The following is a 17,827-nucleotide window of genomic DNA, read 5'->3' on the forward strand; positions in this document are numbered from 1 at the left end:
ACTTTATATGATCTCTCAAATTTTAAGAAAAAAGAAAGACCTTCTTGGAGAGGATTCACCTAACATGACATATTTTTTTAATACTTTTTTTTTAGTTGTGGTTGGACACAATACCTTTATTTTATTTATTTATTTATTTTTATGTGGTACTGAGGATCGAACCCAGGGCCTCGCACAATCTAGGTGAGCGCTCTACGGCTGAGCCACAACCCCAGCCCCCTAATACAATATTTTGACTGATTCAGTGTTCTGTATTCTGGTCTCATTTCTGTGCTGATTTGCTGTGTGAAAAACTCTGGTCATGGCTCTTTTCCCTTTGGAGCCTTGAATCTCCTAGTTGAGGATCCCTTAGGTAGTCTACTTGTAGTCTCTTCAAGGTAAAGAAGAAACAGTCATGGGAGCTGTGAGAGGGTCAAATATTTTTGCATGGGGAAACTTAATGGGTTTTTCAAAAGATAACGAAAGGTTCCCACCCCACCCTCAAATGACACCTGCTGAATTCAAAACTAATAGCACATAATAACGGGAAATCTTGTCCAAGAATTGCCATCAGGTTTTTGTAAATCAAATAACAGATAAACAGTTGTGTACACATCTCTGGGAGCTCATTTGCATAGTTTCATGTGATGGTAGTGAAACTACTTAACAGACTATTCAGAAAAGGTAAAATTGAAACATAAAAGTCATAGAAGTTTTATCATGGGGAAATCTTTTAGAGAAAGTGACTATGACCTGAATTCAAGAAAATTGTGATTGCAGAAAAGTTACTTTAAAATTAAAATGGAAAAATCTAGATGGAGCTAGAGTTGAATAAGAGGTACAGAGGGAAACCCCACATCTGCTAGAGCCTGAGCTCTGGAGTGGGCCATCCTGGGCCCACCGATAGTAACACCAGTCACTGCAGGATTAACACAATGTCTTTTCACATTTCTCCATCAAAATGATTGTCACCTACCCGGGAACGTTATGGCCCTGTGATGTAAGTAGCAAGAGGAAGCATTAACCAAGTCAGGAAACACAGACCATATCATTTTCTCTGCGTCTTTGTTCTCACTGTTCTGCCTTCAGTTTTATCCCATTAAGGGATCCTCAGATAACTATTTTTGCTTGTGGGTATTATTCCCATAAACATTTCCTTTCTTGAGCTCACATAGTTAAGGATTTATACCAGCCATCAACACTGGACCTGTGCAGTATCATGAGTGGCCTGTGTGAAAAGCATCCAGTTAGTCTTAGGCTAACAGCATAATGGTCAAATCTAAAATGTGTAACTAATAAAGCAGCTAAGTCCATCTCATAGAAATAGACCCTCTTGTACTATTGGGTTTTTGGTCACAAAAATTCAGAGTAAGCCCACTGTTCTAAAACTGTGAGCTCCATTGATAAAATTTAGCCCAGTACTATGGACAAGCACTGGGCTTCACAGTGTTTAAAACTACTAAAATATTTTAATTCATATTCAGTAGGAAGTACTATTTGTGGATAGTCTTGAGCAATTTTTTTCAATGGGTAGCATATGGTAGATACATGATATACATTTTTTTAGTTATTTTTTAATAAAGATTTAAAATCTTAATAAGGGTTTTGACTTGTCCTAACCAGAATTCATCTCTGTTTAACATATAAAGTAGTCATGTAGAAAGAAATGAGCTTGCCCTTTGTCTTATAGCATCAGCATGGCTTCCTATGTCCTCCCTGTTCATTTATTCACTCACGGAGGCACAGGCTGCTGCAGTGAAGTCAGGCCAGGGATGCTGCTTCATTCCTCTTGCTGACATTGAGCACCTGCTGTGTACAGGCTCCGTGTGAGGTGCCAGAACTGGAACATATGCTTGGGCCACTTGTATCATCTGTACTTTGTAGAGACCCCACTGGCAAAGCCAGACAAGCAGAAACATTCTAGAAGCCCTTAACTCTGTAGTTAAGAAACTTACTTGCCCCTTACACCATAGATCTTGGAAGTAGGTAATACAGCAAGTTATTTATTAACATACCTATGAAACCAAGCAGAAACCTTGAAGAGAAGCTTATAATTAAAGGACTTAAGCTTGAGGTGGGGGTGGGGGAAACGGAAACTGCCAGTAGAATTTTCCATATGGATCATGCTATGGAGAAGTGACTTGAGGGTGCTGGGGTAAGTGAGGTATATTACCTAGATTACCTAGATGTACATTTGATGCTGATTTCTTTCTTTTTTTTTTAAGAAGGAGAGAGAATGAGAGAATATTTTAATATTTATTTTTCAGTTTTTGGTGGACACAACATCTTTATTTTATTTTATGTGGTGCTGAGGATCGAACCCAGTGCCCCACGCATGCCAGGCGAGCGCCTTACTGCTTGAGCCACATCCCCAGCCCTGATGCTGATTTCTTCTCTGTAACAAATCAGTCAGTAGGATAGGATAGTACATATCTTCTCCAGCACAGTGCAAAGACGTGGAAGTGGGGTTGAGGTTTCAGGCTTTGCGTTTGCTAGGTAAAGCCCTCTGTTTAGTCAACTGTTCATCACTGTGACCAAAATATCTGACAAGAATTTAGAAGAGGAAACGTTTACTTTGGGCTCACAGTTACAGAGACTCAGTCCATGGTTGTCCGGCTCCATTGCTGTGGGCCTGAGGTGAGGCAAAACATCATGGTGGAAGGAGTGGCAGAGGAAAGCTGCTCAGCTCTTGGCAGCCAGGAAAGAGAAAGAGAGTGCACACTGACAGAGCCAAGGACACCCCCAACCCCCATCGTGACCTGCTTCTTACAGCCAGGTCCAGCCGGCCTACAGAGAGCACCCCGAGGTCCACCATTCGCTGCTCCACTGATGGGGTTACAGCTGTCGTGATCAAACCCCTTCACCTCTGAACATTCCTGCATGGCCTAACATGAGCTTTGGGGAACACCTCATATCCAAACCATATCACCTCCTAAAGAGGGAGTTGTAGAAAAGGTGGGCCTGTTGTTGGGGCAGCTGGATTTAGGCAGAAAAAAAATTGAATAAAGCAGACAAATAAATAGCAGAGATAACAGAAAATGGAATGAGAGAGCAAAAATATAAGTACAGATAAGTAGCCTCCTTCCTGTGGTCCTCCTGCAACCCCCCCCACTTCTCTTTTCCCTGCCCACCTCTTCCCATTACTCCCTCCTTCCTTTTATTCATTCCATTTATTCTTTTAAAAAATATTTAGGGAAGGCGTGCTGGTGTTGATGTTTGTGCTGGGAATCTACTGGGGCACCAGACAGTCTCTGCTCTGAGGAAGCTTACAGTCCTTTAGATGTGAGGCAGACATTAAACAAGTAAATGCATTGTTGCACGCTGCCATAAATGTGGAGGCAAAGAACAATGTTCTAGGATAGAGAGAATAACAGGGAAGAGCTTTTCTGAAGGGCACTGGGGCCTGAGAAGTGTATTTAAACAGGGACCATGCACCATCTGATTCACGTGTGAAAGCTCTCCATAACCACTGTAGTGGAATGGTTCCTCTGAGTTGGGGTGTCGAGTTGTGTGCCAGGCCCAGGAACAGCAGGCTACCTGGAATTCCAGAGTCAAAGAGAGTCTGGCAGTGTTCCTGTCACCTAATGCCTACCTGCTACCCTGCCTGGCACTGCCCTGGGAGCACCCATTACTTTCCTTTCCCCACCCCCAGGCTTCCAGGGTAGATTGACAGCAGCACGTTCCAGTCACCCTCAGAGCCTACAAGGTCTCTGCCCTCCCAGATATGAACTTCTATTTAAAATCATTGATTTAATCATCCTTTCTATCTTAAGGGGTGGTGTGGGGAAGGAAAGTAATTTCATTAGCGGTGATTTGAAGGGAATCTTAACCACCATGTGACCTGTGATTGTCCCTTGTGAACAACCAGAGGACCTGTGATAACACTGAATGTGACATTTCTTTGAACTGCCTCCTTGCATCCTGAAACCTCAATAAAAGGTGCTTTAGGGGATGTGGATCCCCTAATTTACTAAGTAAATGTAAGGGTGGACCTGTGCTGGCCAGGTGCTCAGGGGGCGTGATTAATTTAGCATTCTAGCAGTAAGCTCTGTTCACTGGCTTTTCCTTCATTTCAGGGAAATACCGAGCAGCAGATGAAGAAAAAATTAGTCCACCTCCCTACCTAACTTGTGAGAGTTTCCCTCATGCCGTGGACCACATTCTGCAGCATCTCCTGTGAACCCTCCTGTGAATGTGAAGCAACTTGACACACAGCTTTCATTGTCTGGAATGGATCCCTTACCAACTTGGTGCAGCATCAGTAGCCACGAACCATTCAGAGCTGATTATGCTTTAACCCTCTTTTATTGTGCATTAATTAGAAAGAAAGGTATTGAATTGCATCCAGCTACTAAGCCTTGCTAATCTCTTTTGTTTTATTTTGTAAAAGAAGATGAGACCCGAAGAAAAGAAAAGCTGAGATTTTATGCCATTCCCTCTAAAATATTCATCAGGTTCGCAGGGCTGGGAGAGAGAAGCTCCATTGGGGAATGGTGTTCTCTGCTGTCTCCTGCTGGAAATCGGGAGGGAGATTCAGACTGTGAATAAAGTTGAATGGTGGTTTGTAAATTATAAAGTGATGCGTTGAAAGGTGCATTAGCCTCATGTTTTGAAATTGAGTTCAACTGTGAGACCTAGCCGAAGAGCCAAGTGGAGTATAAGACAGAGGCAGCAAAGTGAATTGTCCTTCAGACTGTCGAGTGAATTTACTTTAACAGATGTTGAAAACTAGATTTTCTGTTGAATTCCCAGCACGGGTGACTTCCTTTCTCTTCATTAGCCAGAGATGACTAATTTAAATTTAGAACCTGATTTTAATTTAAAATAATATTTCCATTAATAACCTATTCATTGCAGATACCTATTATACTGTGTAACAGTTGTTTTGGAAATTTTATGTAAAATTAAAACTATCAGTATTTTACAGATGTTTTAATTAGACATTGTTATTAACAGGAACAGTGCAGAAACTAAAATCAAGCCTTTAATGTCTTATAGACCATGCATTTTTGAAGTTAGTGTCCACCAGGGTCCTATTAACTGTACATTTGCAAGATTTCATTATTTTTGCCTCTGACACTATGGGAAAAATCTTTTAGAAGCTATTGGGACAGATTCAAGCTTTTATGTACTTGGTTACTACAGCTGTAAAATGAAATCTCGTCTTGTAGCATGGATTATTCTTCTCATGTTAAACCCACCCAAATGAAGGGGACTAAGTAGGTAATGATTTTCCTAGTGCATTTGCATACTGTGATAATCCTGGGCCTTTGCAATTGTTTTACAGGGCTCTTGGGCATTGAATTATTAGAATGTAATTGTACATCATTGTAGTGTTCACCTTATTGAAGTGCACACTGATGTTAATGAGCTTCGGGTTTTGATGCTTGTTTAGAGATCAGCTCGGTCTTGGATGGGAGGGAGCAAAGCTAAATAAATGATAGTTGGGCGAGCACTTTTCTTGTTTTTGCAAAAGCCCCAACTTAATACTTATGTCTAGAAGCAAAAGACAGACATGGAAATGACCAAGCCCCCAGGTCAGCAGGCTGCGTGGAGTGGCTGTGAGCAGAGCTTCTGGAGTCCCACCCGCATACACGAAGCCCTCTGATCTTGAGCAAGTCACCTTACCTCGAAGGCCTCCTGTCTTTATTCGTAAAATGGGGATAATGGCAGCGCCTACCACACAGGGTTGCTGTCGAATATTAAATACTTGAAACACATTTAAGTATTTAGACTGGAATGGGGCAGATTAAGTGCTGTGTGTCTGCAGTGGTGCTGAACGGGTGAAGGGACTGTCCGCCAGTAAGGGGCTGTCTCTGAGAGAGTCTTCCTGAGGATTAAAGGAGATATGATGCTGCACTTGGGCAGTCTCAGGGCAGAGTTGCAGCAGGAGAAGCCCAGCATGCAGGTAGAAAGCACTGCCTGGTGGACAGGCCACAGTCAGCTTTGACTTTGACTTGTGTGCTGGAGTCAGGGATTCCTTGCCTAGGAGTTTATCAAATGTTTGCCAGTTGCCATGTGTTTACTGGTGTGCTATCCCTGATTTTTATGGGAAGTAAGCATATAAGAAGGGTTTTGCCTTGATCCTTTATAATCAGGAGCTAAGGAGAATGCATAAGTCAGGAACACCAGGAAGACAACTCCTGTGTCTCTGATGTCTTCCCTGCCCGCAGACTGGAGCAAGGTGCAGCCTCCTTCATCCCCAGGTGGCACTTCTTATATTGCCCTTGTGTCTTCACACTTCTCTTCTCCCCACCAGACAGGACTGAGTCATTTTCTATACTTGCTGCAACACAGGCGTTCAGTTATTGAACCAATAAAACTAAATACTACAGGAATGTAATGCTGGAAGGCATAGCTGTGAGGGGGGGCATGGAATGTTTCAATGTAGAGTTACTGCCTTAAAGATGCATATCAGGGAGGCTGCATTTGACATTTGGAAATAATGGAGTTGATATCTGGAGACAGCTTAGAGCTAAGACAAGACCTCATGATGGATCAGGAAGTTAAACAGTCGCAGGCATAGGTGAGACCTGAGCAGACATACCCGGCCCAGAGAATCGGCTTCTGCCCTTTCCTCCATGTTTGAGATATTTATTTAACAAACATTAGGGCTTGCTAAGTGACCTGTCCTCAGAGAGGTCCATGGAGACAAATAAAAGTCTCATCTTAGATCAAAATAGCTACAAATACTCCAAGTGTTAGTCTTAGCTGGTTATAGGCCACCTTGAGCCTCACAGAGGAAGTACAAGTAATTAAAACATCTATAGCGTTTCCTTCTCCACCCATCCCACAATTAGAGGATCTTCTTGTGGTATTGACCACAAGGACAGTGTCTGTATAATTTTTACTGTAATCCTATCCTGTGCCAGGAAAGGGACCAAGTGGCTGACACCTTGGTTCTAGAAAAGTGATGAGAATACCCACTGTCAGGAGATGGCTGTAGGGCATGCGCTGTGAGTTGGTGTGCAGAGCACATGAGGCAGAGGACCGGGAGGCTCCACCCTTTCCTCGAACCTCTCCGTTGCTGAGGCTGGCTTTGAACCCAAGATCTTCCTGCCTCAGCCTCCCAAGCCACTGGAATTACAAAGCATGCACCACCGTATCCAGCTAGTTAAGAATTTTTAAAATACATTAATCTGTTTCACCAAAGGCTCTGTCTTGAGTGGTAGACACCCTTTTCATACTAGCAGTTGTTTACACAGGGCCTTGTTTGCATTATCACGCTTAGTTGGTCTAAGTCACAAAGGCCTTTTCAGCATAAATGCACAAGGCCTTTACTGACTTTATTACACCAGCCACCAAGGCCTACTAGCTGAAAGCATGTTGCTCTCTTTAAGGAGCAGTAATGAGGCACCCGAGCACCAGAAATCATTTATCATAACAAACTGCTTATCTCTCGGTTTGAGTACCTTACATTTTCCAATGCTCACCTTCATGTCATATGCATCTAAACTGTTTGTTTCACTGGCTGATGTAGCTGAGAGAATCATATTTATATTAAATGCTTGCTGGGTAAAGCATAAGGAAGACAGTGGAATGCTGCTCTGACTTCTGCGATGTCAACCTTCTAGGTGGGGAATTGAAGCATATAAAAATACATCTGACAATACACAAAGGGCTCTAACAAGTTCAAAATGGTGTGTGTAAGTCCTCTAAATGAGGAGTTCTGTGCAGCAAGGAATGTGCTATGGAACAAAAGTCACAAATTCTGTGAAGCAAACGCTGCTCAGATAGCTTTGACCTATGCCATTTAAAAAAAATGTTCATTAATTCAATAGCAGCCCAGAAAGTACCACAGTCAAGGCTTATATTTGAGGAGGGTAAATGGGCAACAAAATACATGCACAAATACACAACTACCTACTATAATGAGAGATTCATATGATGACAACTCAAACCAATAAAAGGGAGGGGTGGGATAATCTGGTAATTCCAGATAATCCCAGGTGCATCGGATAAGGCTTCTTTCTGATGGGAATGAAGTGTGGGAGTGAATGTGAGTTGTACAGGCAGGTGGTCAACCTTAGTTGTTGACATTTGAGAATCAAGAGATTCAAGTGCAAATCAATTACTGGGTTCTCTATGAAGATTAGAAGATCTGGCAATGTTGGACCAAATTCCCACATTCATCTGAGGTTGAATCATTCATTACTGTGCCCTTCACAGTCTCCTTCATCCCCAGTTCTCCAGACCCCCGTCTGTCTTGAAGAACCACACTCAGCTTATTTTACTCATTGGGTATCAAGTTCATTGTTTCTGTGGGTGTTTGAGTCATGACCTCTTGCTTTAGAAGAAAATAGCACACACGGATAAAGTCATTTTTCGCCAACAGCCAACTTCCTATATAAATTTAGATATGTGTGTGTGTGTGTGTGTGTGTGTGTGTGTGTGTGTATTTGTTTGTTGAGACAGAATGTTGCTAGGTTGCTGAGCCTGGCCCTGAACTCAAAATCTCCCTGCCTCCGCCTCACAAGTAGCTGAGACACTTTCAATCCACTTTCCAAAAAATAACTAGATAGACTCTATAGTACATGACACATAAATATGTATTAGTTGGTCTTTCTCAAAGCCCCAGTAAAATACGAGAAAATAAATAAAGAAGTTATAAACCCACAAGATCAACCAACAACAGAATGTCAGACGTCTGTGAATAAAAAGATGATAATTTGAATAATGGAAGGTAGACGGGGTATTGATCATTAAAATCAGCACAAAGAAAATACAACTAAAATGTATCCAGTGGAACAAACTCAAAGACTCGTCTTGGAGGCAACAGATAGCAAGGAAGAGAGGTTGAAAGCAGGTTGAAAGGTGAGGAATTGGCTAAAAGCTGATAAATGTATTTGTTGGAGTCCCAGAAACCCTTCCCTGCTGAGCAGCCAGATGACCACCCACCCCTGGGCAAGGCAGCAGTGTGGAGGTTTTCCATTATACTCTAGAAACATGGATCCATGCAAGTTAAGGCCTTGGGGACAATGGGCATGATTATAGGCCAGGATGGAACACAGGGCTGAAAATGGGGATTAGGTGCAAATCTACTTACCAAGGTGCAGTTCCCCTAAGACTAGCAGGGACCAAGGGAGTAATGAGCGAATTGAAAGTTGACCTGATTGGCCATTTAGAAAAGAATACTGATGAGTATCTGGCAGACTTAGGAATGTGTTGCAAGAAAAAAATAAAAATGAATACTTAGAAAATCTTTCTCTTCAAAATGAAGATCCCAGTTCAAAAACGAGCAATGCTACAGGATATTGTTCATCAAAATTTTATGGAGTCTAATTGTGAGAAAAGTCTCCATTGCCTGACCTAATAGCACATATACATGTAATTGAAATCTTCAATACTTTGCTGACATCTATGATGAAAAATTAATGAACATGTCTCATATTTCCAAAACAATAACAGTTGTCCAAATTAATCCAGTGTTCAAGAATAATCTCCCTTTTCTGTTCTAATCATGATGTTCTTTTCCCACTTGTATTAATAACCTAGAGGACCTCTGCAGTTACCTCTGCGGCCAGGTCAGGATAAGTGTGGTTTCAAACAGACTCAAACTCTCTTTGCCAAGCCAAGTATCTCGGAGTGAGGTTCTTTGCTGAAGGTTTGGTATGAGCCAGCACATCCAGAAAGTCGGCAGTGGTCACTGTTTCCAACTGGATCCCAGGAAAATGGGTGCTCTCTAGATGAAGACAATAGCAACAGCACAACCGTCAACCTCATGGCACTGAGGCTCTTGAAAAGGCTAGTAGACCTTCTTTCAAGACCATGCATACTGCAGCATTCTTAATGGTTAATGCAGTACAGCAAGACTAAATAGGACAGTGGAAGAAAGTCTCTAATGTGCAACTACCTTAGCTCCTAAAGTCCAGACATTCCCCCCCCCCCAAATAGTGACTTAAATGTATTGCTATCAAAGTATTATTTAATATTTATACAGTGCCTCAAGTGGCTCCATTCCAACATCAGTGTGTGCCAGAGAAGTAATAGCCCAAGGCCTAAGAAGTTTATCATCAGTGGGCAAAGCAGACCCCACACTAGGCACCCAAGGAGATGTTGAGTGCAGGGGATGCTTTCACCAGAGCCTGCTACAAGTGGAGAAGGCCACCAAAAACAGGCACCTGGCTCCATCTGCTGGTGAGAGTTGGAATTTTAAACAGACATTTCTCTGACAGATCACCTTCACTGTTTTCCCAGTCATACCTGAATGGTGATTTTCAAGTATACTGAAGATCTTCCTCACAGGCCTCATGGCTGCTTCCCTGCAGACCAGCTTAATGTCTGATCCAGAGTAACCCTCAGTCTCCTGAAACATTTGTCAGCAGGCAAAATGCGGGTGGCAGTTATGGTCTGACAGGCGGGACCCACCATCCCTGGGCAAACACTGTACACAGAGTCCTGGGTGGTAATGCTCGAGGAAAAGATGCTTCTACGATGTCTGGATAACCTCAACAGCTGGGCAACAGCTTCCTAACACCATCCAAATACACTGTAAGAGCTGGCAGAGGACTGGGCCACCAAGCTAATCTAACGCGGCCCTTGGGCCCAAATCCAAGGATAGTCAAATTTGGTAGGCATTTTTGTTCTTGTAAATTTTATGATTCCTGCCTTTGAGGAACCTCAGAGAACATTATGTTCAAATATCCACCCAAAGCAGGTAACATGGTTACAAAACTGAGAATGGTTAACAATGGGGGGAAAACAACATGTACCCAGAACTTGTCTGTTTGGAAAGACTCATTTAATCATCCTCTGTGGCTTGTCTGCTAACCATTTTACAGACGGAGACATTGAAGTTCCAGAGTAAGTGACTTCCCTGAGGTCACAGCTAATAAGTAGCAGGGCCTGGATTTGACCATAGATTACCTCTGTCCAAATGTCATGCTATTTCCACCAGCTTGAATTACTTCTGTTTGAATGTTCCCAGGTAACAAGGAGCTGATTTTTCCATGAAGAAGAGGCCCACTGCATTGTGGGGCAGTTTGGATCTTTTCTAACTGTCTCAAGAAAGCAGCTCCTTCTGTGACCCTGTCTTAGACTGTCATGTACGTGTTGGACCCTTGACCAACACAAGGGCTGCCCACCTGGCTCAGCTTGCTGTACTCCAGCTCTGTGCGTAGCTCCAGGGCTCTGCTCTTGCTCACGGGGGGCAGCCAGTGGTGGATCATAGCCTGCCTGGCCTCTCGGCTGGGGAGATCAACCAAAATCCTCTTCTCCAGACGACGTAGCATGGCACAGTCCAGCTCCCTGAAATTGCCACAGAAACAGAGGAACTAGGCAGGGCGGCAAATACACTTCTTAAGCAACAACTATAATTTCTGCTTTTTGCTGTTATTATTTATTGATTTTTAAATTTTTTTCCTTTTTGGTACTGGGGATTGAGCCTGGGGTGCTTAACCATCGAGCCACACCCCTGGCCTTTTTTATTTTTTATTTTGAGTCAGGGTCTTGCTAAGTTGTTTAGGGTTTCACTAAGTTGCTCAGGGTATCACTAAGTTACTGAGGCTGGCTTTGAACTTGCCATCCTCCTGCCTCAGCCTCCCAAGCCACTGGGATTATAGGCATGTTTCACTGGGCCCTGCTGTGACAACCATATTTTCTGAACAATTTAGCACTGCAGGAAGCAATTTTGCATTTTAACTGTCACTTTACATCTGTGCCTGAGTGGATAGGACAATTATATCGTGTTTGGAGAGAGAACAGTGAAAGGAAGAAAAAAAAGAGAAGGAAGAAAAATGAGATACAGATAAATAAAGGAAGTAGAAAGAAAGAAAAATAAAAAAGAGGGAAATGGGGAAGGAGGGAAGGAGGAACAAAGGTAGAAATTTTAAAACTTCCCATGTAAAGGAGGTAATTTTAGGTGACAGTGTAGGGCAACTAACAACTAAATTGCAGTTGGAACATGAATTATTAAACCTGGTCTTGCCAGTAAGCACATTGTTTCTGACAATAATTTGGGCACTCTGGGAAGTACAGTAACTCTTCCCCAAGTCTCACTCATTCTGGAGTGAACAGCCATCTCACCCCGGTGCTCTGGTGAACTCAGCACCAATATACTCCTTCCTGGGTGCCCAATGCCGACATGGCCCTTTGAGATTCTCACTCCTGCTTCTGTGGGGCCAGGTTTATGTAATTTTGCATTTTCAAATCATTTCCCTAACTTCTTAATATGAGATTTATAAGAAAATAAAAAAGTAAAGTAAAACAAGGAATATCTATATACCCACCATCTTGATTCCACAACAGTTTACATTTTGGCATATCTGCTTCATATATTTACCTGTGTATTCTTGATAAATTATTTCAAAGTAAATTACATCAAGAAATACCATCCCAAAATTATTTAGGATGCATTTCTCAGAAAAAGGACATTTTCTCACATAGGTACATAGTTAACATCCGGCAAAATTGACACTGATTCCATAATGTGTCTATTGCTCAGTCCATATTCAGATTTCTCCAGTCATTCCAGAAATATCTTTTATAGTTTCTCCAACCTAAATCCAAAGAACATGTACTGCTTATGGTTATGTCTTTTAAATCTCTTTAACTCTAAACCAGTCTCTTTGCCCTGGTCTCTTTTTAAAAAGATCAGGCTAATTGTAGTAGGTCTCACATTCTGGTTTTGTCTGGTATTTTCCTCATGGTGTCCTGTAAATGATTCCTCTGTCACTGTCCTCTAAGAGGGAAGTCAGATATACAAGCTTAGTTAGATTCAGGGTAAACATTTTTGGCAAGCATATTTTTTAGTGATGCGTTTATTCACAAGTGCATGTTACTCTGTTAGTGACGGAGGTTCTAGTAACCGATGTCATCTGGTGACGGTGAGGCTCTCCCTGATGAAGGAGGCATCTTCTCCTGGAAAGACTTAAGGATTCTACATATGAGACTTTGGGTCCATGTGAATACCCAGTTCCCATCCTCTTTTAACCAGTCGTTTGAGCACCTGTTAATGAGCTGTATTTGAAGCAATTATCCCATGAGAGGTTAAAAGTAGTAATTTAATTTTTTATCATTCCAAATATATTATTTGGAATCATTATGGAATTGTATGGCACTATTATGTAAATTAAAACTTCTTGTTAAATGGAACTATCTGGACACTGTGGATTAGCATTTCTATTATTAATAGTTAATTCTGAGGTTGAGTCTGTGAACTCCCCCGGCCCATCCCTGGTTGTGAGGATTGAACCCAGGGGTGCTCTACCACTGAACTTTTTATTTTTTATTTTGAGACAGGTTTTATTAAGTTTCCAAGGCTGTTCTCTAACTTGAGATCCTCCTACCTCAGCCTACCAAGTTACTGGGATTACAGGCCTGTGCCACCACATCCGGCTCCTATGAACTCTTTATATATTAAAATGTCAAGCTCCTAAAAGGGCAGGTTTTCTGATTTACACACTAGGGAATGCCTGTGTGTTGATCCTTTGATAAAGAGTAACAATGGAAACATCATCACTAGATGTTTGTCATTCACAAAAACACTGAGCATGTCCATTTCCTTCTATTTTTCTTACTCTCTCATTCTGAACCTATGTCATGATATTTTCCTTTAAACTAGAAGAGTGAAACATACTTTCAGGGAGCATATCTGAACCCTAAATCACAGTGAGCAGATTCCTTAGAGATTGTGTCTGTTCTTCACCTGTTAGCCCTCCCACCCTGACTAGAGAATCTACAGCCCAGCAGTAACGTGACCTATGTCTTTTCTGCATTTGGTTTTTTTTTTTATCAGCTTTACCCTGTTGGAACTCATCCCACATCAGGATCCAGGCATCTCTTCCCCTCACCATTTTCCCTCTCCCAAGGCCAACATTTATGCTCAAGAAGAAGAAAAAACTATGCTTCACAGCAGAACATTCATGACCTTGTGCTCCAATTCACAACGTGTATGTCTTTGCTTCAAATGCCTCCTCCTTGTTCACACGCAGACACCAAGAGAGATGCCATCACTTTGGATTGGTCAGTACCCCTACCACATTGCTTTTCAATACACTGAAAATCACCCCTGCACATAATCAAAATAGATCCGTTGTCCTTCAACTGAAGGCTGTTCCAACAGAAGGCCTTCTGTGCTATAAAGGTTGGAATGGAAACACTTCATTGGTGATGAATTTTAAGATTGCACTTAAACTTGAGGGACAGTGAGCACAGTCACCTCTACTTGCTCCTGAAACACCCAAAACAAAACTGAAGGGTTTTGGAAGTAGCATAACCTACAAAGTCCAGAGGGTCTGACACAAAAAGAGAAAAATGAAATCTTCAGGATGGTGAGGTGAGAGCCCAGGATCTCTACACATGAAACACAGTGAAGGCTCACAGTCCTCAGAGCCTGGCCCACTGGGCCTCCGCCCACAGCTGGATAAAATGTAGCATCCCCCAGCCACATCAACAATTTACATGTACCCCAAAGCCTTACACCTGAGCATCTGTGTCAAAACTCCAGGTACCTGCCTCAGACCCCAAAACTCCAGTCTGTCCTGCTCTCCCATAGGGTTCCTGGAACAAGCACCACTCCAAATTTCAAATTTAGAAAGAAAATACAGTTCAAGTTTGTTTCTTCAATAACAGGAACAGTAAGTGCAGAGGACAATTTGAAGTTCAATTTGAAGCTGGTAAGAAGGCCCTGGAAGACCTGTTCTGCAAGGAGATGAAATTGACAGAATGACGTATCTGAAGGTACGAGCATCAGCATGGACAGCACCCACTTCTTGTCTCCACCTGCTGCAGAGCGACTTCTTCACAGGAAGACCAGAATGGCCTAGGAGCATCAAGTTGTGCAGAGGGAGGTGGGAAAACAATCCCTCACCATAGATGCCTGTATTGATCAACTAATGCCCTAAAGCAAGAGATTCACCTCAAAACTGCTTGTGGGCACAAAATAAGTGCAACTCTCTGACAGCCAGGCCTGATGAATGCACTTTTAATGACATCAATAATAATACAATCATAAAAGGGAGGAAATAAAGGACAAATGGAATGTACCCAGGAATCATTCTTTATGCCAATATATTTATATAAAAAATGTAACTTGTGGCAACTAGAAAATACTCCCCTTGGTTCCAGCACTTTGATTTTTACACTAGTTGTTCTGTTCTCGTGACTCCCTTCTTCTTGGCCCTTCCATCACTGAGAGGTCAGGACCACTGGCGAGCATGAGAGATAGAACATGCGTGACACAGCGAGGCTCCCACACCTCAGAGCCTGGCCACTGGGCCTCTGCCCACTGCTGGGTAAAAGGTGCAACATTGCCGGCAACATCAACAGCCTACATGGACCATTTGAGCACCTGCACCAAACCTTCAGGTACCTTCCTCAGCCCTTAGCCTGTCTTCCCTGCTGGACCATGCAGTTCCTGGAATTTAGAAACCAAATATAACTGAAGTTACTTCCTTCAATAGTTAAAATATATTAAATTAGACTAGCTCAAGCCAGGAGTGGTGATGCATGCCTGTAATCCCCGGGTCAGGAGGTTGAGGCAGGAGGATCACAAGTTCAAAGTCAGCCTCAGCAACTTAGTGAGACCCTGTCTCAACATCTTTAAAAAAAAGGTCTGGGGTGGGGGATCCCTGGGGATGTGGCTCAGTGGTTAGGTGCCCTAGGTTCAATCCCTGGTACGAAACAAACAGTCAAACTAGCTCAGCATGGTAAGAGAAAAACTGCAGTTTTGTAACCAAATTCTTTGCAGCCCATTCATAAATAGAATGAAATGGGTGGCCATGCAATTCTCGGAGAACAGATTAAAGACTGGAACATTCTTTGGTAGATAACAGGGAGCCAGCATTGAGGGTTCCTCTGTCTTCCACAGTGGGCCTGCGGGGGCAGACCTCTGCTGCTGCATTTCCCACTTGGGCTAAACTGATTTGCTTGCTGGTCCCTGAATCTAACTTTTGCCATCCTAGTTCTGACTCAGGCTGTTTTCTTTCTATGTAACTTCCACTTTGTCATCTATCCAAATTGTAATCATTTTTATTAAGGCCCAGAGCAAGTGCTTTGTACCCAGTAAAATGATTTTGGTTTATTTTAATGTCTGTCATCAAAAATTGCTCTTTCTGTATAATTTTATGTTACGTATTATCTGTACCGATATAGGTGTTGGCTATATCGGTAGCTCATAGTTATTTGTGTTCACATCTCAGGCATTGTCTCATCTGATCAGTTTCCAAAGAACAAGGATCGAGGACCATTTGTCTTGGACTCCCCGTCTCTCCACCAGGCAGCACACTCAATGGTGGCTCAAGAAGTACTTTAGAGGGATGGATGATGAACTTTAGATGCAGGGCTGCTGGCGTTTTATAGAATGGCCAGCTTCCTCAAGTCCTGGAGTTTTTTACGAAGGTGAATATCCTTGGCTGGAGATTGGCAGCACTTCCTAATCATCCTCAGTTCCAATGAATGAAGAAAAGCCGCATCAGCTTGGGCAATGGGAATAAAACACTGTATTTTCGTCTTTAGTGAAAATCATAGAAACAATGAGACTCTGAGATGATCCATCCAACGCAGCTGACTGGGCAGTGCTTCTGAAGACAATTTGAAAGACGCAAACTTGGAGCCTCCCTTCCCACTCTGAGCAGTGAGCTCATAACACAGGACAAGGGAATCTAGGAGAGTCTGGAGCAATCAGCGCAGGTGTGGCCAGTGATGCATGGGTTAAAAGCATTGTTTTTGTGTGATGAAGAATGCAAATAATTTCCCATTACTACAATATCAATTATAAAGATAGTTTCCCCAGTTACTGTTGCCAGAAAATTTATTCCCAATAATTGAGGGAAAAACATTTGAAGGCTTTGTTTCCAGTAAAAAGGTGAACTAGATACCCATAAATCCCCCATTAGGCCTATCATCCCAGCAGCTAGGGGGGCTGAGGCAGGAGAATCTCAAGTTCAAAGTCAGCAACTTAGCAAGGCCCTAAGCAACTCTTCAAGATCCTGTCTCTAAACAAAATATAAAAAGGGGATTAGGATGTGTCTCAGTGGTTAAGTGCCCCTGGGTTCAGTCCCTGGTACTAAAAATAAAAATAAAAAATAAATCCCTCATTATAAAGTCCCCTGCAAAGCTCAGTTAATTACAGGAAACACATTTTCACAATTGAGCCCACAGGAGGCAGGGCCCAAATTCTCAAGGGCCAAAAATGAAGAAGCAGAAAATCAGAATTGAGCAGTTGATGTTGAAGCTATGGCTGATTTGGAGACGTTTGCCTTGTGATTACAAAAAAAAAAAAAAAAAAAAAAAAATGGGTTTAGTTTCAAAGGCTTAGAAGGCCTTGGGCCAATTTAAGATGGGAAGTGGAGTCAAAGCCACCACATAAAGCAAAAGCCCAGGAAGGCACAGGCCTGCCATGGAAGGACATCTCCCCATTAGCAATGGAAGGCATCAGGGAAACTGGCCTTGGGCTGGGAAGGCTTCTCGGAGGGTCAAGCATCTCAGACCTGCCGGCATTGCCATGGTCCAAAAGGTCTGAAGCTGAGAAATTAGCTTAAAGTGGTTCTAACACTGACACAGTCCAAAAAACTGACCTCCATAAGGGACAGGAGGAGAGTCCACTTCATTAAAGTGAGTTCACCATCCAAAATGACAACACACACAACCACCACCACAAATGAGAGTCAACAGAAAAAAACCAGCAATGGAAATGCACTCCACCAATGCAGAGTATAAAATAAGCTATATTTAAAACGCATGAAGAGGTAAAAGAGGAAATTCAAAATATGAAAAAAAGACTTTCACTTCTGGACATGACAGAGGGGTCCCTTCCGGAAGCTCTAGTCCATCCGCAGACAACTAAAACCCCTGGATATTGCACACAAATAACAGAGGGAGACAAGAGAAGGTGAAAAGAGGTCAAGGA

The 17,827-nt window shown here is 42.5% G+C and overlaps 2 protein-coding genes across 3 annotated transcripts in view; one reads left to right on the forward strand and one right to left on the reverse strand.

Moving 5' to 3' along the window:
• Positions 1-4,573, forward strand: part of Hdhd2 (haloacid dehalogenase like hydrolase domain containing 2) — a 33,302-nt gene extending 28,729 nt beyond the window's left edge. The window contains exon 7 of the mRNA XM_027949074.2: positions 4,056-4,573. Coding sequence (XP_027804875.1) covers positions 4,056-4,159 — 104 coding nt within the window. The 3' untranslated portion in view covers positions 4,160-4,573. The remainder of the gene's footprint in view (positions 1-4,055) is intronic.
• Positions 4,574-9,521: 4,948 nt separating this feature from the next.
• The window catches only part of Katnal2 (katanin catalytic subunit A1 like 2), a 37,551-nt gene continuing 29,245 nt past the window's right edge, over positions 9,522-17,827 (reverse strand). For both annotated transcript variants that reach the window (XM_027949086.3, XM_027949085.3), the window contains exons 12-14: positions 11,064-11,226; positions 10,183-10,285; positions 9,522-9,661 (exon numbers count right to left, since the gene is read on the reverse strand). In XM_027949086.3, the coding sequence (XP_027804887.3) occupies positions 9,522-9,661; positions 10,183-10,285; positions 11,064-11,226 (406 nt within the window). The remainder of the gene's footprint in view (positions 9,662-10,182; positions 10,286-11,063; positions 11,227-17,827) is intronic.

The sequence above is a fragment of the Marmota flaviventris genome, chromosome 16 (assembly GCF_047511675.1).
Source record: "Marmota flaviventris isolate mMarFla1 chromosome 16, mMarFla1.hap1, whole genome shotgun sequence".
Taxonomy (NCBI): Eukaryota; Metazoa; Chordata; class Mammalia; order Rodentia; family Sciuridae; genus Marmota; species Marmota flaviventris.